The 23,370-nt window shown below is 33.8% G+C and overlaps 1 protein-coding gene across 1 annotated transcript in view; it reads left to right on the forward strand.

The window, feature by feature from the left end:
* Window positions 1-22,715, forward strand: part of LOC110036345 (starch synthase 1, chloroplastic/amyloplastic-like) — a 43,362-nt gene extending 20,647 nt beyond the window's left edge. Inside the window, exons 11-15 of the mRNA XM_020740766.1 lie at window positions 1,911-2,035; window positions 2,121-2,229; window positions 2,302-2,357; window positions 2,828-2,867; window positions 22,466-22,715. Coding sequence (XP_020596425.1) covers window positions 1,911-2,035; window positions 2,121-2,229; window positions 2,302-2,357; window positions 2,828-2,867; window positions 22,466-22,624 — 489 coding nt within the window. The 3' untranslated portion in view covers window positions 22,625-22,715. The remainder of the gene's footprint in view (window positions 1-1,910; window positions 2,036-2,120; window positions 2,230-2,301; window positions 2,358-2,827; window positions 2,868-22,465) is intronic.
* Window positions 22,716-23,370: the final 655 nt, after the last annotated feature.

The raw sequence follows: 23,370 nt of genomic DNA on the forward strand, positions 1-23,370 counted from the left end.
TGCTGAAAAGACAACATCTTACCACATGCAGTGATAATGATAAAAAAAAAAGAGATAAAGATCCCTGGAAAGATCCAACAATTCCCAATTACCATTCAAAAAGTGGGTTATCGGCATAGAAACATAACTACATAACTAAAAATACCCTAAGAAATGGGATAACAGAAGACAATTTCTGCCAGACTTGAACCCAAAGCTAAAAAAATAATACAACAATATCCAAATTAAAGCTTCCTGATATTTATGAAAGAATAACACAAAGGAAGATAACCATACAGTATGTATGAATAACCCTTAAAGAGTAATTAAAGTAGTAAACAAGCTGTTTCATAAAATATAAAAACCTAAGTGAATCTATATTACAAAGGAAATATAAATTAAACTAAATACAGAAATCTAGTGATAAGAGAGATATTCAGGCTCAATTAGGTAAAAAAACCTGCAAACTACTCGCTCATAAAATCTGAAAAGATCACTGTCGTAATAAGCACCATCAACTTAAAGGAACGGGCGAACACCAAACTCTCGAATTGTAAGGATAGGTTCATATAAATAAAAAGATATTCAACCATCCTAAAGGACCCATCTTTAAATTTATCCCAACGAAATTGAAAAGCTGCCAACAAATTCAGCTAAGACGACAACATGAATAACCAAACAGTTAGAATTTCTCTGCTTGCAATTTTCAAACTCCCCAAATAACCTAGTCGCTGATCTGCGTACAAAATCCATGCAGAATCTTCACAGTCTTAGAACTTGAAAACATCAAAGCCTTCCTAATGTACACTTTTAGACCATATACTAAACCGCAAAATAAAGAAACAAAACCATAAAGAAGTTATGAAACCTTCTTAAGTAAGGCAAAACAATTTTAGCTAAATTAGTAAGTCCTTTTTGCTGCAAGAGGCTGTTAATAGAGGTAAATTCTGTTATAGAATGAGATTTAATTCCAAATTTAGCTAGCTAATCAACACAAGCATTACCCTCATGATATGCATGAGGGATTTTATAGTTAAACATGGTAAGGAGATCCATAATCGCCCTCAGCAAATAGAAGAGCTCTGTACCACAAGTGGATTTGGTACCATATTCAGAAATGAGATGTATGGCAAGGGAAGCATCCATCTCTATCCATAAATTCCTGATTTGCAAAATATTGGCTAAAGAAAGATCATATTTAAGAGCATATTATTCAGCATGAATAGAAGAACAAGGGGAAAGAGAAAAGTGTAAGCTATAATCATATTTCCTAAATTATTTCTAAGCAAGCTTCCTTAGCCACCACAATCATTGGAAGCAGAACAATTAATATTAATCTCAGTTCAATTAATGTTAGTTTTTAACCAAGTAACACATATAATAGGTTTGTACAGGTTATCCGGGAAATGGATTTCAAAATAAGTACTAATAGAGTTAAAATATTTAAAGCTTCTCCTATCAATCAATTGAGCTTTAGCAAGCGCAATTCTTTTCTTAATACGTCAAATGATATGATAAGAATTCATTTTGATATCTTTATGTTTGGCTTTGTTTCCTTCCATCTAAATAAACCAAAGGATTGATGAGATGAGTATGGTTTTAACCTGGCACAGAAGATAACCAGTTAGCAGTCAACTGGTTAATGAAATGATTATGATGAAATATCAATTTCTCACATATGTCATCCATCCAAATCCAGAGTTTAGAGGCAATAGCTCCATTAACAAAAAGATGACTATGACTTTCAATATGATAGCAGCAGAAGCATTGAGAAGGTAAAGAGAGAACTTTTTCCCATAGATTACATACATAAATACATTCATACATGCATATGTATATAAACTAACATAGTAGCAAGTTTTCTAACTTCTTGCATCAGGCTCCTTTCTTGCTTTCTATATTCTCTTCCTTCTGGTTGTTTTCTGAATTAGGTTATGCTTGGCTCTGGAGACCGTCGAACTGAAAACTGGATGAGATCAACAGAGTCCAGCTTTAAAGAAAAGTTTCGAGGATGGGTTGGATTTAATGTTCCAGTTTCTCACCGAATAACTGCTGGGTAGGAAATGCCTTTCATTCAAAACTAAATGCATACATATCATTATAAAATGAAGGTGAACTGATATAACATCTTTAACTATCAGGTGTGATATGTTGCTGATGCCTTCAAGATTTGAACCTTGCGGACTAAATCAGTTATATGCTATGCGATATGGAACTGTGCCAATCGTGCACAAGACAGGTGGCCTTAGGGTAAGAATATTAAAAATGCTGTCTATAACAGAGCTCACTTTTCCTATATTATATATGTATGTGTGTGTACAGGATACAGTAGAAAATTTTGATCCATATGCTGATGAAGGAAATGGTCGGGGCACAGGGTATGTGAAATTCTCCATTAGTTGATGTTTTCTCTATGGATATGTCTAATAAAAATATCCCATATTAAATTGTTACTAGTATCGGGAATAAAAACTAAAGAAATTTAGCATAGTCATGTTTTAGTTGCATCTTCATTTATTCTTTTTACTCATTAATTAACCTTTATATCAAATATTCATCTTGATGGAGATAGGTTATTTACGAACTAAAATTTGTAGTCATATCTAAATTAGTTTTTATTTGTGGAACTCTGTAGATATAATTAAAAATAAGATTTCAAGCAATATCCAAGCTAGTTTGGAAAAAACCAAGTTATACATATTTGATGAATTATAAATGCGTCACAGGTAATGGCGTGGCATTGCAAGTCTTTTTAATTGTGGATTTGGTCCGGGTTAATGTAGCATTACCATGTTGAAATTGCATCTTGCTTCCTTTTGCTTACTTGGTTTTTTGGATATTGTTACAGGTGGGCGTTTACACCACTAACAACCGAAAGCATGCTAAATGTAAGTCCAAACATTCATGCCTTATAGTCACTGTTTTCCGAGCTGCTAATGTCTGCTGTGGAAATGATCAACGTAGATGTTAGAGGATTCTATTTAGCCATAATTTATAAGCTATAGTTGATTGGGGTTTTGAAAAGAGCTACAATTAGCTTGCCAGTTCTACATAAAAAAATCTTAAAAATAGGAAATATGAGAACAAGGTGATGTGCGCGCTAAACGGGAAGAGACAGAGAGATGCTTCAAAATAAAATATTTCATTGGAAGTGAAGCCTTTTGACAAATTAATGATAGAAAATGGTTAATCCGAAAAAAAAGAAACATTTGATATTAGAAATGAATTGATGTTGAGGCTACTCAATAATAGCCTTTATCTTTTGTGGGCCATAAGCCACAAAATCAAGAAAATCAACTTGTATCTGAGAAAAAATTAAACTTCTTTTGATTAACGTGTACCTTTCGTTTGATCAAAGTGTCTCTTACGAAGAAGGCATGATTGAGTTCTTTTGCTTTAGAAATATTATAAATGAGTTGTTTTTGTCTAAAGGCCTTCGTTTTAGTAGATGTAAAACTAAATATATTGAATGTAATTAAAAGGTGATCAAATTATTAAAAGGTTTGAATATTTTAGATATCTTGGGTCTATTGTTCAAAGTGAAGATGATATTCTTGGGGATGTTGTTAGTATAATTCAAGTTGGTTGGTTGAAATGGAGGAATGCATCAGGCCTATTTTGTAATAGAAAAGTACTGCTTAGACTTAAAGAAAAATTTTATAAGATGGTGGTGAGACATGCAATGCTTTATGGCGGAGAATGTTGGCCTTTAAAAGAAAAGCATAAAACAAAGTTAAGTATTGCTGAGATGAGAATGCATAGGTGGATGAGTGGTTTGGCACTTAGAAACAAAATACGAAACGCATATATACGTGATAGGGTCCATTGGCTGAAATGATTAGAGAGAGTCGTCTTAGATGGTTTGGTTACATTAAACATTGACCATCTAATGATCCGGTTAGGAGATTAGATATTCTAGATTCGACTTATGTTAAGAATGACAGTGGTAAACCTAAAAAATACTTGGGCATATTGTATAAAAAATAATCTTAATCTATTAGAATTAAATGAGAATATGACACTCAATAGGACACAATAGAGAAAACTGATTCATGTAGCGGATCCCACGTAATGAGATCAAGGCTTGTTGTTGTTGAGTGTTTTCAAAATATTTGACTAAAAATTTATTATTAATCGGTTTAAGAGTTTAATTCATTTTCCTCTTTAAAGTATTCTGCTTATTGAAATACCAAAAGGCATCAATATTCACTTATAGTCCAATAGGTGTCTTTAAAGTTACCATCCATTCATCTCTATGGTAAAATTGAGTAGAGTGTTAACCTCTTCTAGGATCAAACTGTAAAATTAACAGGAATCTTGAAATTAAATCTGAGCATATCTTTTGATTGCGGAGTCAAGAGCATACGTATAAAAATAATTTTATTGATAGGATACTTTTGTTTTGAGTCATTTTTTGTTGAGAATCAATAAATTAGGTATAGTTTTAGGTCTCAGACATTTATATGTAAATCTTTTCTTTTTGTTAATTGTGAACTTATCATTTTAATTCATTATGTTTTTTGTTGTCAGCCTATAGATTAAGTAGGTTTGGTAATTAGAATTCAAAACCAAACTAATTGTATGTTGACGGATTGGGTAACTCATAAGGTTCCTCCATTGTTGTACCTCTAAAATTTACAAAGTGTTTACTAGCTTTGATAGGTATTAAATATTCATTAGTTTATGTAATGGCTTCTCAGATGACCAATAACTAATTACCTCATGTTCTAGTTTTTTTTTTATTTTTTTATTTTTTATTTTTTTATTTATGAATTTGTTTTATCATAGGATTTATTTCTTTTCTTTTCGCTTATCTTGAGATTTCATATTTTAAGAATAGGCTTTTGCATTTGGCTTCGAAGTAATGGTAGCGCCCTTATGCATAAATAGACAAGTATTTTCTTGTCTATTATGGACCAATTTTGATCATATGATCAAGATCTACCAAGAAGGATATTTGGAATGTGCATTGATAAAATGATACACCGTATCTAATACTTATAACTTTCTACTTCTGTGTACTAAGCATGTTTTTGTTATTGGTAATGAAATTTTATTTACTTTACATACGTTGAAAGGTTTAGGGCATGGTTTAGAGCTGAGTTTGATCTCTAACAGTGCAATTTTGGAGACAGCGTCAATTGTCTTAGTGTCATCAATTACAACCTTAGATATCCAATATGTTTTGGTTGCTTGGAATTACATCATATATCTGATTAAAACATTTTCCTCAATATCCTTTTCTTCCTCTTCAATGATAGATTTTTTGCATTTCACTTGTTTAATGTATTCATCATCTAAACTGGAAAAAAATCCTATATTAATCATAAGTGTCTTCCTAGTACCTCATAATAGATAACCCTTTAGGAACATTTGATGATGCTATTGTTTTTGTTGGGTGTAATTAAGTCTTTTAAAAGAATTAATAACTCTAGTCAATTTAAAATTTGTGGTCTTGATAAATGGTTGATTAGACATTTCAATTAAACTATAAGTGACTCATGTTTGTTGTTCCAACATTCTGAGACTCTATGATGTACATTATTGAAAGATTCAAGAGTTATAAATTATATTTTTTATTTTTTTTTTAAGTTCAGTCCTTTGTTCATTAATGAGCTTGGACTTGAATATTCAAGATTATTTAAGAAGACTGATGGGCGAAATTGTTTTGAAACAAGCAATCAATCAATAACTCAAGTATATGTGTCGATCAAGTAATATAAAAAATTAGTCCGCATATCAATCTCACGAGAAAACTTGTCAAACTAACCTACAAAGTTCTAGTTTACAGCACCAGTAAGTTTAGTTTGAAATGTTCGGATTTGTAGAAGGTTGAATTTCAGATATCATTTCAAAAATTAAGATTCAAGTTAGATTATTTTAGCTGACGCTTAAAAGTTTTAATTATCTTTGGTTAGTTATATTTTCAATTACACCTTTTTACTTATTCTTGGATTTTTTTTTGTTTTCAGTTAGAAGTAATTAAAGTGAATGACTAAATTATTAGGACTTTAATTTTAACCCCCCCATTTTAATGACATTTACAGTTCTTAAGAAATTATTATATATACTTATAAAATCATCAAGAATCCTATCATGAGCCACTACTCTAAGGCCAAGTCTATAGCTTAGGTATGTAACTTATTTCGAGGCAAGTACACATGTATCACTCCCTCTTCCAAACTTATTTATTATCTTGTGCATGCCACGCGAAAGTGCAATAAAGGACAATAGTGTAACATTTAATAATAGAGAATTTAACATTACAGAACATCATATCTAGTCAACAGCAAAGGTAAACATCCATGTGAAAATCAACAGTGCCAACAAAATATCATGTCAACATTGGAGATCCATCACAACAAAATAAAATCACAGAAATATCGACTAAGTGTAGTGCAACCAACTCTAATAAGGTTTGTAACAAACACTAGCATTATACTTTTTAAATAAAAAAAACTTACACAAATCAAATTCAAAGCAAATCAACACAAAACACACTCGAATCGAAGGATAACACTTGAGTTACGAAGGATAACACTTGAGTTACCTTTCAAGTGGTGTTTAATTTAACGTTCCAGGCTAACAAAATTAAATCAATCCTAAGACATTTCTCTAAGATCAAATTGCCTATTTAGTAATTCCTAATTAGTTTTCTCAACTTTTAACTGTCCTGGACTATTGTCTAAGTCATCAAATTTGTCATAACCTCGAATCTTCTAGAATATGTGTTCCTCCTCACACCCTCTGCAGTATATCTTCTGATGGATATGTCAGATGTCAACTCAGATGATAAATCGTAAAAAATACTTGATCCATGGTTCTTATCAACTTCCCCAATTTTAATTCACTCGACTCAGTAGATATAATGAGGGCAAAGCAAATGGTTATCCTAAAGACGCATACCTGAGGTGCTTTGGGAGACTTTTCACTTATAACTCTTGGGCTTCTTCTATGGACGACAATAAAAGCTTGGCTTTGATATTTATGTCTACAAGCTCAACCCTATCTCTAACAACTCTTGGGCTTGGGTTCGCCTTTAAAAGTAGAGCATATTTTTTTTTGTCATTATTGGTACAATCCTCAACCATCACTTGCTTTACTGGGATTGCCTCCACAAATTCAAAATTTTGGTTATCAACTGTCACTGCCACTGCAACCAAATCTACCCTATGTCATTGGTTATCGCTAGAGCGCTGGTGAAATTTCATTGATTTCAAAACATTAAAAGTCACTTCCTAATCATTTACTTTCATGGTCAATTCTCTTTTTTGCACATCAATCATTGTCTTTTCAATGACTAAAAAGGGTCTGTCAAGGATGATGTGGATCTCCTTATCTTCCTTCTTTTTTATGACAATGAAATCAACAAGAAACATACATTTTTTATCACCTCCCTAGGATGGGTCAGTGATTGGTCAACTAATTGCAGGATCACCGTGGTGGGCATGACCTTTTCTAATCATAGTCTATTGAAAATGGACAGATGCATGAGGTTGATACTGGTGCCTAAGGGTGTGTTTAGGGCAACTTGTGCTTATCCAAATAAGCCACTTATCTAGAAAGGCGAACCGCGGGGTGCAACCCGCGTTCCGTGTTAAAAAAACCATTTGTGTTTTCGGACAAGCTGCTCAAGCGCAGTTACCTAACGGTGAGGCGGTGTTTTCAAAACGCTGCCGCAGTGGATAAGCTGCCCCAAACGGAGCCTAAGTCATAAAGAACTTTCCATAAATTTTTTTCCTATGGAATACAAAATAGTAAAGCTCCCGAGTCTTTAAATTTCTATGACAATTTCTTTTGCATGATTGCGCTATATGCTCAGTTAAGGTAACAATTTCAAAATATTTGAGATTTCTCTTCTTTTCAAGGATCTCTTTCAAAAACTTCACGTAACTAGGCATCCGTTAATTGATAGCTTCTTATAACCTAGAAACCCAACTAACTGTTGTTTTAATTTTTGTCTTATGAGCCTTTGAAGAAAATATGGTGGTCTCTCCGTATTATCCCAGTAGGTGACATGCTACAACATATATAAACATTACCAATATCTAATGCAGTAGTTTATGTCGTCCAAGGCAATCGATCAATGGAGGCCCGTTGGAACCGTTCAGTCCAACTCATTAAGGGTGCTGCAATTGTTTAAATATTTTTAGAAATTGTACATAACAAGAACATGGTTAAACTAAGTGATTATATTTTATGCATCGGGCACTTTTCGGGAGAGGATGAGGATATGAAATCCACTTGAGTTAAACGATATGCATTAGGAATCGCCAGGTGGAGAAGAAATGTTGATTAAATGCAAAATATTACTAGATTATGACGCCTCATGGGATCCATACGACTTGATCTAATAATAGTTTTCTCTCTTTCATCTTGAGGATAATTTATCTTTTTGGGTGGGGAGTAATGTTAGACCAACGCCTATAGCTCCTTCAATCGACTAGAATGACAATTTAGTGATTTATTAGTTACGATTGTGGGTTATAAATGAGACTTAATTTGTTTAGTGTTATGTTTTATGGGAATGTTGTCTTGAATCATAGGGTTAGGGTTAGGAGAGTTTTGCCTCTTGAAATGCGGGCGTTTGTCTTTTATGTATCTCAGATTGAGTCATTTTCATTTGGTATCTACAAAATAGAATCAATTATCTCTACCCTAATTTATGTGGAAACTTGCCTTATCCCTATCAAATAGTTATCAAAGCAACGTCTTAATAGTAATGGCAATAAAATTACGATTTAATCACGATTTAAGCTAGTTGGGAAGCCAATGACGGGATGCGACGTATATGATTCCTCTTTCGTGACTGAACATTATGATACAATTGTGATTTGAGCTATCCGGTAAACCAAGGATGGGATCACAATGTGTAGTTTCGGCCTTGTGACCGAAGCTCGCGATATAATCACGATTTGAGCTAGTTGGAAAGCCAATGATGGGATCACGGCATACGGAGTTTCGCCTTCATGACCGAACTAGTGATATAATCATGATTCGAGCTAGCTGGGAGGACAACGATAGGATCACGACATACAGGAGTTTCTCCTTTGTGATCAAAACCCATCCTAAGAGTTATGGTGGACAAGAAAGTAGATCTCTTGGAAGAGAAATCAGAGGGAGAGGTGAGCCAAATCAAATATGGAATAGATAAGATTTCTCAGCTATGAAGGGGAGATTCATATCCCTAGAAGAAATGATGAAGAAAATTGTAGAGTTTCATGCCAAGCCGCCATTGCTTGCCTCGGGATCATGTGATAGCGTCTGGAGCCGATGCAAGAAGCAACAATCAGAAGGATTCGCTTGACATTAGGGCACCGTCGCTTCCTCATGCGAATTTGGAGCCACCAGATCGAGCAAAGGAATCTATGAGTGACAACACTTAGAAAGAATAACCCGACATCTAGACAGTTGGAATGAGAACTGAAGCAGGCGGGATCGGGCAAAGGAGATGGCAGCAGATTTGAGCAACAACATCTACAGGGAATTGCACGACATTTAAAGGTTTGGAACGAGCGGTAGCATGCATAATAGGACGACGTGTGATTTGAGGCTGGAGAAGAATGATTTAAAGAATTTCAACCTGAAACAGGGAACCACAGTGGGTGGGACTCAAATGGCTGCATCCAACCGTGCTAGTGTCTTTTGCTACGGCAACCTTCTGGGTGAAGGCGACTAAGGAGTATATTGTGACTGATGGGCCGATTATGGGGTGAGCCATACTTATGGAAGAAGGGAAATTAATATGGGTCGAGGAAGGGAAACCAATCCTTGCTTCATTGGTGGGGATGCCGATATTTGAAGAATACCATACTGAATATCAGACTCTTTTACAAGAAAGATGAAGATGTCGATATTTGAAGGGGAGGATGTCTATGGCAGGGTTTATCATGTGGAGAAATAATTTGCTAATGAGCTGACAAAAGAAGAAAATTTGATGGTGATGTTCCTATGTCTAGTTAGGTGTTAATAGAGAAAACAATGTCAACCAATCAGAATATGGGAATAATTCTTTGATCAATTATTGGAGCATTTCAGAACTACGCGAGAAGGAGATTTGCATGATCAATTTTTTATGTTGGTCCTAGATGGGTTCATCATGAATTATAAAGAGAAATTTGAAATATTATCCGATAAGTTGAGAGGGATATTGAAAGTAGTTTGAAGGAAACTTTATGAAAGGTTAAAGCCGGAGATTTGAGCAGCTCTTCGTCTATTGAGACCGCGAGGATTGAGGGGAACTATGTAATTAGTGCAATCAAGATAAATATGTAATGGAATGGATAAATCGGAATAACATAAGTGGAGTGTCATGCCGACATTCTACAACCAACACGATACGAAAAACTCAAACAATGAATTTTAGAGGGAGGCTCGAAGTGACAAAAATACTGGACGACTCCTCTGGGTGACATTAAAAGAACTTACAATAATATGAAATTCAGGAGAAGAAGCTAACGGGTTATGTTTTTGGTGTAACAAGAAGTTTACCCTTGCCCTTGGTCACCAATGAAAGAATCATATCTTACAGATTATCACAGTGTGATGAGAAGGAGACAAAGGATAAAGAAACAGTGGAGTTTATGGTAGAGCAAGATCCTCACTTTGATGTGGTAGAAATCTTATTGAACTTGGTGGCTGGCTTAACACTAAATCATACTATGAGACTTTTGGGACAAATCAGAGAGTGGGACGTAGTGGTGTTCGCAGATAGTGGGGCCACCCACAACTTCATCTCTATTCAAGTAGTGAAGAAATTGGGGCTTGAGATGGTTGACACAGTAGGTTTTGGTGTCATGATGAGGACGAGACAGATAGAGAAGAGCAGTGGAGTTTATAAAAGGGTGATTTTAACACTACAAAATATTTAAGTGATGGAGAATTTTCATCTCTTGGATTAATAGAGCACTATCGTGATATTCGGTATGACATGGTTGCATTCCTTAGATGATGGAGACTTAAGCTTCACATAGACCTAAACAATCTGTTGGGAGCACTTTGTAATAATCCAAAAAGTATCATTGTTGTTCTTAGTGGAAGCAATAAAAGTGTCATGGATGATAATTTTGGCGAATACAATATGTAGAGCAAAGGAGTTTATAAAAAGGTGATTTTAGCACTACGAAGTTTTCATGTGAGGGAGGATTTTCTTCCCTTGGATTTAGAGAGCGCTGACGTGATATTCAGTATGGTTGCAGTCCTTAGGGGAGGCTAAGATGATTTAAAACACTAGAAATTGTAGTCTTAAGAGAGCAAGATGATGGTGCTTCACACTGACTCTAGTTTTTACAAGACCTTGGTGTCACTAAAGTCTATGTTTAGGGCAAGACAGGACGCAGAGTTGGGATTTTTGATTGAGTTGCATAGCATGGAAGAGACACATGACACAACATTGAAAGAAATTTCTGCATCGATCAACAACTCAAACAAAAATTTGCATAAGTTTTCTAGCTGTCATGGAAATTTTTGCCTCAGAGGGAGCACAAACATGCAATAACCCTGAGATTGGGGGTTTTTCCCATCAGTGTACGTCCTTACCGCTACCTCCAAGGTTTTAATTCATGTTAACAGAGTTGGTTGAATCTTCTGATAGATGAGGGGGCAATCAAATTAAGAAAATGGAGCTTAAGCTTTACGTAGACCTAAAAAGTTCACTGACAACACTTTTTTAATACTCCAAGAACTGCCATTGTTGTTCTTAGTTCAAGTAATAGAATTGTCATAGAAGATATTTTTCGAGAATACAATATGTGGTTGGTAGCAAAAATGAGAGTTGCATCTTACAGATGGAGAGTTGATGACTACAATGCAAAAACATCTTAACATGGATTGGGCTTACAGTGTGAAGCATTTTTTGATTATTTTACAGTTAAAACGTCTAGGTCTTACTTTGAGCATTAGGATGCCTCGATTGTATAGAACTAAAAGTATATCGATGTTGAATTTGGAAGAATTCAAGCGAGGGACCTGGTACAGCATCTGTGAACAAGTCCAATTACTAATGTAGCTATTGATGTCATCCAAGGCAGTTGATCAGTTGAGGTCCATTAAGTGGGAGTCACTAAGGTTGTTGCAATTGATCGAATATTGGGAGAGATTATGCACTTTAATAGATGTTTTATACATTGAAAACTTTCAGGAATAGGTGGATATGGAAGTTCTCTTGGAGCCACTTGAGTTAAAAGGGATGCGCTAGGATTTGCAGATAGAAAAGAAGTGCTGATTAAATGAAAAAGATTATCATATTTTAACGTCACGTAGATCAGTTTGCTCTCTGATGTGGGAAATATTTAGATAAATTTTTTTGTGATAATTCTCTCCAAGTTCTGATAGATTCAAGTGCTAAAGAGTTTAACCACATCTTTGCTTTATCTCTTGATGAAAAAGGAGAAAGTCGTAGTCTGACGGCATCATTCGACACTCTATCATATTTAAATGTAACACACAATTCTAGAAAACTAGCAAGATGTAAGTTATGGTTTTCAGTCGGTGTTCCCCCAAACTGATTATTTTGTACCTTGGATAATAAGAGGTTTAAGCTCAAATAAATTAACAGCTACAATAGGGTTTTGTATACTTAAGTGAATTTAATCTGCTGTAGGATTAACATAATCTTTTAAAGGCCTCTGATGATGTTCATTTTCAATTCCTTGATATTTAAGTTTCTAGTCATTTTGTTCAAATTTTCTAATTCTTTTTGTTGTTTTTGAATTTTTCTAATAGTTCATCCTAACTCTGAATCGTAAGGTACTAAATCTTCAAATCTTAAACAATGCATACGCAAACATAATAAGCAAGTAGAATAAGCAAACACACTAAAATATAAATTTATTTATTAAACTACAATTTTTCTTAATATAAGTTTCTCAGTGCAAATAAAGTCTTCTAAATTATAAATTAACTTACCGTACATCTCCTACAACGGCGCCAAAAATTTGATGCGGGTTTTTGGTATGCGCTGCAAGTATCTTTCAATACCACAACACACGATAACACAATTAATAAATATGCAGATCAATCACAATAAAAATCACTTCAATATAAATAGTTTTATATTTAAAATCTTTAAGCTGCCAAACCTAATAATTATGTAAGTATACATATCGCTCATGTAATAAAGAGCTTTAATGGAGTCCTAAGTATCGATCCCACAGGGAGGTGAAAATTATTATGATTTTAACTTAAAATACAATATTCAAACTATAAAAACTTTAAGAAAAAAAAGTTGAAAGTAAGTTTAATGTATGTTAATAGAAATGTTGTTAAAAGAACTAATTTAAACTAAGCTATTTTCTAAATTAAAAAATTAAATTTACTAAGACTAAACAAAATTTTGTAATGAAGAGTTCAAATTTAAGAAAATATCCTTCTCCTTTACAATGAGTTTACAGTTAGTGAAATAATTAAAATCATTTAACATTATATATAAGATTGTATTGTGCCAAATAGGAACAATCCTATTCTTTATCATTTGTCAAGTGCATAAGAAACAATCCTATTCTTTATCATTTGTCAAGTGCATAAAGAACATTGGTTAATCCAGAGTTTGGTCCCTAAATCTGTGGTTAGGCTGAGAGGATACTGGCTCCCACTCCAGAGCTCACACTTCTCCCTTCCCTGAGGGTTAGCAATCTCGCTTTAGTTTCCAAGTAACTGTATTAAATTAGGGATTTTAGTCTGTCACCCTAAAATCTCCAATTCTACGCCTATTAAAATATATTTTCCTTGCACTCAATTCCATAGACCACATTCTCATCTATGAAATTGAATGTGACTCTTACCTTATTGTAGAAGACATAACCCTTTTGGGTCATATATTTCTCAACAAATTTTAGCATTTTAATTGACTAAATCGAATGGTAAATGAAGATTAGAATTCACATCATCAATTTATTGACATTTAAAACCTTGCACAACAATATTAATTCTTCACAAAAATCATATCTCATTATAGGGAGAAGGATAAAAAAGACTGCTCAGAATTCATGAGAATGATACAAAAAAATATGGATTTTATATATAAAAATAAGTTTACAAAACAAAGAAAGGAAAAAACAAAACTTATCTCACAATTCTTCTCAAGAAAATCCTTTGAAGTTCCATTTAAGCACCTTGTCTCTTTATAATCATACTCAATTCTCTCTTAAACTATATTGAAGAAGAAATCTCGTACCTTCCCTCTCATCTTACAACTCTAGAAGAAAATCATTTCCAAAACCTAACTCTCCTCCAAAACTCTGCAATCACTCTTCAAAAATTCCCTCATTTTTCTCAAGAGACAGCTCTTCACACCAAGAGAAATCCTGGTTCCGTTGCCACCATCAAAAACTTGATGCGGGTTTTTGGTATGCGCTGTAATTATCTTTCAATATTACAACACACATGACAACATAATTAGTAAATATGTAGATCAATCTCAATAAAAATTACGCAAGTATACGTATCACTCAAGTAATAAAGTGTTCTAATGGAGTCATAAGTATTGATCCCATAAGGAGGTGAAAATTCTTATGGTTTTAACGTTAAACACAATATTAAAACTATAAAAACTTAAGTACGAAAAACAGGTTGAAAGTAAGTTTAATGTATGCTAATGGAAATGTAGCTATAAGAACTAAATTAACTAAGCTATTTTCTAAACTTAAAAATTAAATTTACTAAGACTAAACAAAGTTTTGTAGCGAAGAATTCAAATTTAAGAAAACATCATTTCCTTTTACAATGAGTTTAAGGTTAGTGAAGTAATTAAAATTATTTAAAATTATATGTAAAATTATATTGTGCCAAATAGGAGCAATCCTATTGTTTACCATCTGTCGAGTGCATAAAGAACATTGGCTAATCCAGAGTTTGGTCCCTAAATCTGTGGTTAGACTAAGAAGATATTTGCTCTCACTCCAGAGCTCTCACTTCTCCCTTCTCTGAGGGCTAACAATGCTTTAGTTCTTAAACACTAAGACCAAATTGGGGATTTTAGTCTGTCACCCTAAAATCTTCTAATTCTACGCCCATCAAAATATATTTTCCTATTTATTTGCACTCAACCCCATGAACTACATTCTCATCCATGAAATTGAATGTGACTCTTATCTTGTTATAAAAAGCTTAACCCTTTCAGATCTTATGTTTCTCAACAAATTTTAACATTTCAATTGACCAGTTCGAAAAGTAAATGAAGATCAGAGATCGAATCATCACAAATTATTATAATTTAAAACCTTGCACAACAATATTAATTCTTCACAAAATCATATCTCATTGTTGGGAGAAGGATAAAGAAGACCATTCAAAATTCATGAAAAGCATACGAAAAAACATTAATTATATATATAAAAATAAGTTTACAAATCAAAGAAAGGAAATAACATAACTTATCTCACACTCCTTCTCAAGTAAATCCCTTGAAGTTCCCTTTAAACACTTTCTCTTTTTACAATCACGCTCAATTCCCTCTTAGAATGTAATAAAGAAGAAATATCTCATATTCCCTCTTCTCTTACAACTCTAGAAGAAAATCCTTTCTAAAACCTAACTCTCCTCCAAAGACTCTACACGCCACACCCCTCTCACAAAACTTCCCCAGACTTCTTAAGAGTGACGCCAACCCCTCTTAAAAAATTCCCTCCTTTTTCTCAAGAGACACATCTTCACACCTAGAGTCAAATCCCTTCATCCAAAAGATACATCTCTTAATTCAAGAGCCTTTCCAAAGTGTCTAGATTCATTGAACCACTCTATGGGGCATTTCAATTACTTGGAGCCTTCTAGGACATCTCAAAAATAGTTAATAACTGCCAACAATTCGTCTAAATCCATCTCTGGCGCCTGTTTACTGGTGTTCCACGCTCCTCTCTGGATTCTGGCGCCTCTTCTTTGTAAAATGGCACCAGTATGCTGGAGATCTGCGTTTTAACTCCAAATTTTTTCTTTTTTGCTCCTTTTTGCTCTAAATGCCTAAAATCAATATAATGCCTAAAATCTAAATGCCTAAAATCAATATACCTGCAACAAAACATGAAAATAATATTATTTTAAAATGCAATATCACCTATTTTAAGCATAAAATGTCTACATAAAATTGCACATTTTTTGGGTGTATCACTCTCTTTCACTTTTAGTATAAGGTATCTTTTTAGAAGAGGAGTAATGTTAGTGCCTATGGCCTTGTCTGTGAAATAAATTAAAAACTTATGTTAGGCGTAAGACTAATAGAGAAATTTAGTCATTTGTTGGTTATTGTTGGGTGAATAAATAGTATGTTTAAGTTTATGTTATATGTGATTGTTTTCTTAAATCTTAGGTTTAGGGTTTGGGGGAAATCGTTTACATCTCAAATTGTAGGTGTTTATCTTTTATGTATTTGGGGTTGTATTGTTTTGATTTGATATCGATAGAATAGAATTTATTTTTTATGACCTAATTTCTACAAAAACTTTTCTAATTCTTGTCAATACTGGTCATTAAATCTCTAGAGTTTGCAGTTGTATGTGGAAGCTCACCCTTAAAGTCTCTTTGAGTTTCAAATGGGATTTGAAGTGATTGGATTTGATGAGATAGATATTCAAATTAACTCGTGATTAAGTTGAAGTTCCTTACTATGGTTTTCTGACCTTTTGGTTTAATTATTTAATACTTAGTAACAGATTCTCATATTCACCTCAAAAGACAATAAGTGTCATGGTTAATTTAATTTGAATATGCTACAAAAAATGTTCAACTAAAGATGAGGTTACCAGGAAGCTACGAAATAATAATGTGCATATAATACATTTTAATAATTAGTTTTTTTACAATTCAATTAGAAAACTAATCCTTAATTCATAAAATCTTCCATGATATGTAGGAAAGTGATTTTTTTAGTTGTACAGCGGTAGGCAGTAAGTGCATAAGATTCATGACTTGCAAGCAAAGTGTCCAATATTTGTTGAAGCTTTCCCTAACACTGGTTTGGTTATAGGTAGTGTAGTAGGTGGGCATCCAACCTTGCTTTAGTAAAGCTCCTTGGGCTAAGACCAAACTAACACAACACACAAATCCAACAAAAATTGAGGAATTTATACCTATTAACTGCATTAAACAGAGATGGATATCCTGGAGTGAGAGAATGAGGCTATTCAGGGTAAAATATGTCATTAAAAGAATATTCGTCAACCAAGCCTTACATTTTTTATTTATAGTGAAACTAATCCTATGGTTACGAACAAATGATCTATTAATAATTAAATATAATACAAAGAAAAATATCTGAATAAAGAAGGAAAATATCAAATCAATCACAGTTGTCAAGTCCATATCGGAGGACAGTCATCAATCACATTCCTGAATTTAAGACTGATGTGCTTATGTGGCCGTAAATGATGACCAAGTTGTGTAGGCTTGGAGAGTCTTTCAATCTGTCGCAAATTTAAATCTACTACCAGCAAAAATCTGAATGAAAGCAAGGATGAGTATATTATAATTCTTCAACTTATAGAATTATTCCTATTTAAAATGTTCTTATTTGTGAATATTTTAACCAACAGTCATTTCATACCCCAACCCAACTGCTGAATTCAATATGAAAAGTATTAAAATCTAATGGTTATAAATTAGGAAATATTTATATTAGGAAGGTTGATATTAGGTAATATAATTTGGGGAGATGTAATTATATGATCTGTCTATATTGCGAAACATTATTTGAGGAGATCTAATTATATAATATTTTTTATATTTGAAATATTCCTAATTTTTCTATCATAATCTTCTGTTATGAGGGATTATGGAGGATTTGAGTGTGTTGAGTTGCAAAACTAATTTCTCTGATTTTCCTTTTCTTCCCACCTGTTGATAATGAAATAACCTCTCCCCATAAATGTAGGCGGATTTGTGTTGAACCACAAGTCACACCGTGTTTGGCACGCCAATTGATATTAAAGCTTGATCAACATAGCAGACAACTGTGATTCCAGTGAAGTCGTGGATGCAAGACAAAGAGATTGGAGCATGTTGGGCTACAAGATCTATTGGTGCCATGGATAATAGCATGTCGTCGGGTGCTTCAACTTCCACAACGACAGTGGAGAAGACATCGATTCATCAGGTGGTCACACATCCTACGAAGATTGATGTAATGAAATTTGACTTCAAAGAAAACTTTTTCATGTGGCAATGTGAGGTGTTGAATGCGTTTTACTCTTTAAAAATGGAGATCTTGATATCGATGAACATTCTAGAGAGATGTCAGAAAGAAATTGGTTGAACATGAATCGAATTGCTTGTGATTTGATCCGAAATTGCTTTTTCCAGGAGATTAAATATGGGATGATGAAGACTTTTGCAAGAAAATTATGGAGGATGTTAGAGAATAAATGTATTACAAAGTGCATGGAGAATCATCTCCATATCAAATATCGACTTTATAAGTTTCAGATGAAATTGGGCAAAAAAAGTAGCAGCTGCGATATGTATCAAAGGCGGTGCAAGTCTTGTGGGCACAGTTTTAAGAAAAATCAGTATACTTTATGTTTGAAGACTGACAATTGAAAAAAGATTGTTCGAAGTTGAAGGAGAAGAATAATGGTATTTTCTCTGAGATGAAAACCCATTATATTAAGGAGAGGTATGGCGAGGCGGATTTAAATGTATTGTTATCTGCAGTTTCTCGCAATTTATATAAAGATGATTCATGTTGGATTCTTGACATTAGTGTTATTTGTCATTTTTGTCTCCATCGAGACTGGTTTTGTACGTACAAGAAGTTGGATAGCAGTGTAGTGACTATGGGCAATGATCAAACTTGTCATACTATTGACGTAGGCATCATCTTCATCGTAATGAAGGAAAGTACTGTGAGGGACCTGACCGGTGTTACATGTTCTTGATACTAGGAAGAATTTGCTATCAGTTGGGTCCATAGAGAGCAATGATTGCAAGATAGTATTAAGGCATGAGTTATGAGGATACGTCGTGGAGTGTTGATTTTTATGATGTTCATCATCATAATATTTTTTTTATTTTTAGGATAGTGCAGTGACTGAAATTGTGGTTGTTCTTGATGATTCTTTTGATGATAACATATTGAGGCATATGAGACTAGTTCTTGTTCAACATGTTTCATTATAAACTTTGGTGAAACAAAGATTAATCAAAGGAGTCAACTCTTACATGTTTGATTTTCGTGAATATTCTGTGTGTGGTAAGAAGACATGGGTATCCTTTGGTACTGTCATCAATAATACAAAGGGTATTTTAGAGTATGTTAACACAGATATTTGGGCCCAAAAGGACGATATTATTCGATGGACAAAGAGATTTTTTTTCTCTTTTATTGATGATTATTCCTGATATGTTTGGGTGTACACCTTGAAACGTAAGAGAGAAGTGCTAGAGATTTTTATAACTTAAAAGAATTGAATTGAAATTCAAACCGAGGAAAAGATCTAGTGTATTAGACAATAGGGGTGAATATGCATTGGATGCTTTCTTGTAAGAGTGTCACAGAGTTGTGATAGAGCACTACTTCACTGTTTGAGAGAAACCGTAGCAGAATGGGGTAACAGAGAGGTGAATCTAACATTGAGAGACTGGGAAAAAGATCTGATGTATTAGATTAGATAATGGGGTGAATATGCATTGGATGCATTCTTGTAAGTGTTAGAGAGTTGCGATAGAGTACCACTTCCCTATTCGAGCGACATCGCAGTAGAATGCGGTAACAGAAAGATGAACCTAACTTTGGTGGAGAAAATTGGATGTATGTTATCTAATGTTGGGTTGGATAAAGTTTATTAGGCTGAGGCTATAAACTATGATTGTCACTTGGTGAACCATCCGTTTTCTGCAACTATTGGGACGAAGACTCCATAGGAAATATCGTCGGTGCATCCTAATAGAGATTTTGAGCACATAACGGTGCTTGAGTGTTTAGCTTACTATCACATGCAGAATTTTAAAAACAATCACGGGTAAATAAGACAATATTCATTTATATTAGGCATGGAGTCAAGGGCTTCAAGCTGTATAATCAGTTAGAAAGGAAGATCATCATTAATATGGATGTTACATTTGACGAGGCAAGCTTTTTGAAGCCTTGAGACTTGAAACCGGTGGAGAGTTCTGTTAAGATCACATATATGCAGTAGAATTTATAGTTTGATACAATTTCATTTGTTTTATAGAGTTCGTCTACTTCTACTCATTCACCTGATCTAGTTGCAACTCAGGAGGTACCTATTGACAGTGCTTAGGAGGAGAAGTTGTTGAGGGTTTGCTTCGGAATCTATTGCTAGGAGCAAGACCAGATGCCATAGTATCCTAAAACTAACTTGGTTGAGAGATCACATTACACTGCACTTTCGATCATGGAGGCTCAAGCCCTTGTCATTACAAGGAAGATGTGGAGAGCTCAGATGTTGATTTTTGGAGAAGGATATGGATAAAGAGATGTAGTCTCTTCGAAGGAGTGCTATATAGAGGTTGGTGAAGCTTTCTCAAGGAAGAAAAATCGTTAGGTGCGAATGAGTGTATGCAAAGACAGAATGATCTCATGAAATGGATATGTTGTACAAAACAAGATTAGTTGCAAAAAGTTTTGTGTAACGAGAAGGGATTGACTATGACCGGGTGTTCTTCCTAGTGCTCAAGCATCCATTGATCTGTGTTCTTTTCGTAATTTTAACACATTACAATTTTATTTTAGAGTTGATTGATATGAGAACCACGTTCCTCCATAGGGAATTGTAAGAGAAAATCTATATGTTGCAGCCATTTGGATATGAAGCCTCAAAAGATAGTAGATTGGACAAATCTTTATCTAGGTTGAAACAGTCACCACGACAGTAGTATAAGAAGTTTGATTAGCTCATGAAGGGACATGCATACGCATAGAGTTAATACGATTGTTGTGCATATTTTTAAAGGTTGGCCAATAAAGAGTTCATCTACTCGCTTCTATGTGTTGATGAAATATTGATTGCTTGTGATAGTCAGACTAATGTTGCTAAGATGAAGAAACAACTGTCCAAACATTTCGAGATGAATGAGTTGGGTGAAGCTCTCAGAATTCTTTGCATAGAAATTTTCAAGGATAAGGCAGTTGGAAAAGGTTTGGCTATCAAAAAGAGCATATGTTCTGAAAGTGTTGAATAAGTTTGAGTTTGATGACTCGAGCAAGATGGTGAGTTTACTGATTGCATCACACTTTTCAGTTGAGTTTAAAATTATTTTCATAAAGATGATGAGGATAGAGAAAATATGCGATCAATTCCTTACTCTTTTGTAGTGGACCGTCTAATGTTTGTCTTGGTTTTTACTAGACCAGAGATTGCACAAGCAGTTTGTATTGTGAGCAGATTGCTGCTTGATTCATGAAGGATTTGATAGGCTATGAAGAGTATTTTGAAGTATTTGAGGGGCACAGTTGATGTTGACTTGGTATTTGAAAGATATAGATTTATTATTGATTTTTATGTAGGCTACAGTTATTAAGACTATGCAATGATATGGATTGATGCATGTTTACGACTGACTATCCATTTAGTTGGAGATCAATTTTTCAGCTACTGTTCCTTTTTCAACTCTGTAGGTTGAGTGCATGACAGTCACAGAAGTGATGAAAGAAAACATATTCATGCAGAGCCTACTGAATGCTTTTGGTGTTGATAAGTTTTTGATAGTATTCTGTGATTGTCAGAGTACGATATTCTTAGCACAGATCTGATTTATCATGCCAGTTCTAAACATGTTAATATGAGGTACCATTTTATTCGTGACTTGACTGATGATGACAATATTGTGTTGAAGAAGATAGATATGATGGAGAATCCAACGGACATGCTCAAAAAATTACTACCAAACCAAAATTTCACATAATGTACAAGTTTGGTGAAAATTTGAGCTCATGACACGAGTCTTGATTTCTTCGGAAAGAGAGTACGTAGGCAACCATCTTACTGCAATCGTTATTGTGTTGGAGCTCATTTTGATCATTTTATAATTATCTGGAATTGAGAGATGAGGTGAATATTGCTATGAGAAGTATTAAAATTTGAAGGTGTATATTTGGAAGATTGATTTATGGTAATATAATTCAGGGAGTTCTAATTACGTGTTCTTTCTATATTGTGAAACCTAATTTAAGGAGATCGAAATATATAATCTTTTATATATTTGAAATATTTCTAATTTATATCTACCTTAATTCTCTCTTATTTATGAGGGCTTACAGAAGATTTGAGTATGTTGAGTTGTAAACCTAATTTGGCTGATTTTTTCCTTTTCTCCAACTAGAATAACCTCCTCTGTGGATGTAGACAGATTTGTGCCGAAGCACGTATTTCACTTTACTTGATTGTTTGATTGTTATGTGAATTTATTTTTTATATTCTATTGCACAACAAAATGCACTACAACTATTATGTATAAAATATGCTGTTCCATTAATAATTATTTTGAGCGAAAATGTTTTGAACTACATTTCTTGATCATAAGTGTGTTTTACTAACAGGCGCTTAGGCTTGCGATCACTACATTTAGGCAGCACAAAGCTTCATGGGAAGGACTGATGAAGCGTGGGATGTCCAGAGATTCTACGTGGGAGAATGCTGCGTTGAAGTACGAGCAGGTATTCGAGTGGGCTTTTATGGATCCTCCATATGTTAAATAAATTCATCCTTTGGCTTTGTTACCTTGGCAAATTCTATGTTGCAGAAAGAGGCTTAAACCCTCTTTCAATAGAAGCAAGTAATGTAACAATCAACTATAAATATAATATATATGTACAAGTTGTTGGGCTAAGATGTAGACTGTATACTTACATTCGTTGATATTTAGTACGTAAATTAGTTATACCAGTTTTGTGCATGTTTGTGTTGACGTTTTAAGTACAAATTTAATGATAGTTTATTGTTAGGAACGCACAAGGCAATATATAAGATTAAGAGGAAGCTTGATATTCACCTTTTGTGTCTGATTAGGATAATCAAGATAGCTTGTATAGATTTTACGATACGTTGGAGTTTTAATTTTTAATTTTATTTTTATGGAGCCTTATATTATAGTGTATTTTAGGTTTAAGCAAAAGTAAAACTTGATTTACAAATTATTAAATATAAGAACATTTGATTGTCTTGTAAAATTTGGGATTGCATTGTAGGAGTAGAATCAATTTAAAATTAAATATGAGAAAACGTTTTGTTAAGCTAAGGGGATCAAATGTTTGTGTGAATTTATCAAATTATACATCTATCACATATTGTTCTGATTGAAATGTTTTGTAGTGACAAGAAACTAGAGATGATCTAATTATTGCTTATAATAAGAAATTTAAAACTGCTGGTCAGTAAAATGTTTTTTATTCAAGAAAATTTTTGTGTTGGACTGTTGTGGTTAATTAAAATGCATGTTTGATTA

Source organism: Phalaenopsis equestris, unplaced genomic scaffold (assembly GCF_001263595.1).
Source record: "Phalaenopsis equestris unplaced genomic scaffold, ASM126359v1 Scaffold205377, whole genome shotgun sequence".
Classification (NCBI taxonomy): Eukaryota; Viridiplantae; Streptophyta; class Magnoliopsida; order Asparagales; family Orchidaceae; genus Phalaenopsis; species Phalaenopsis equestris.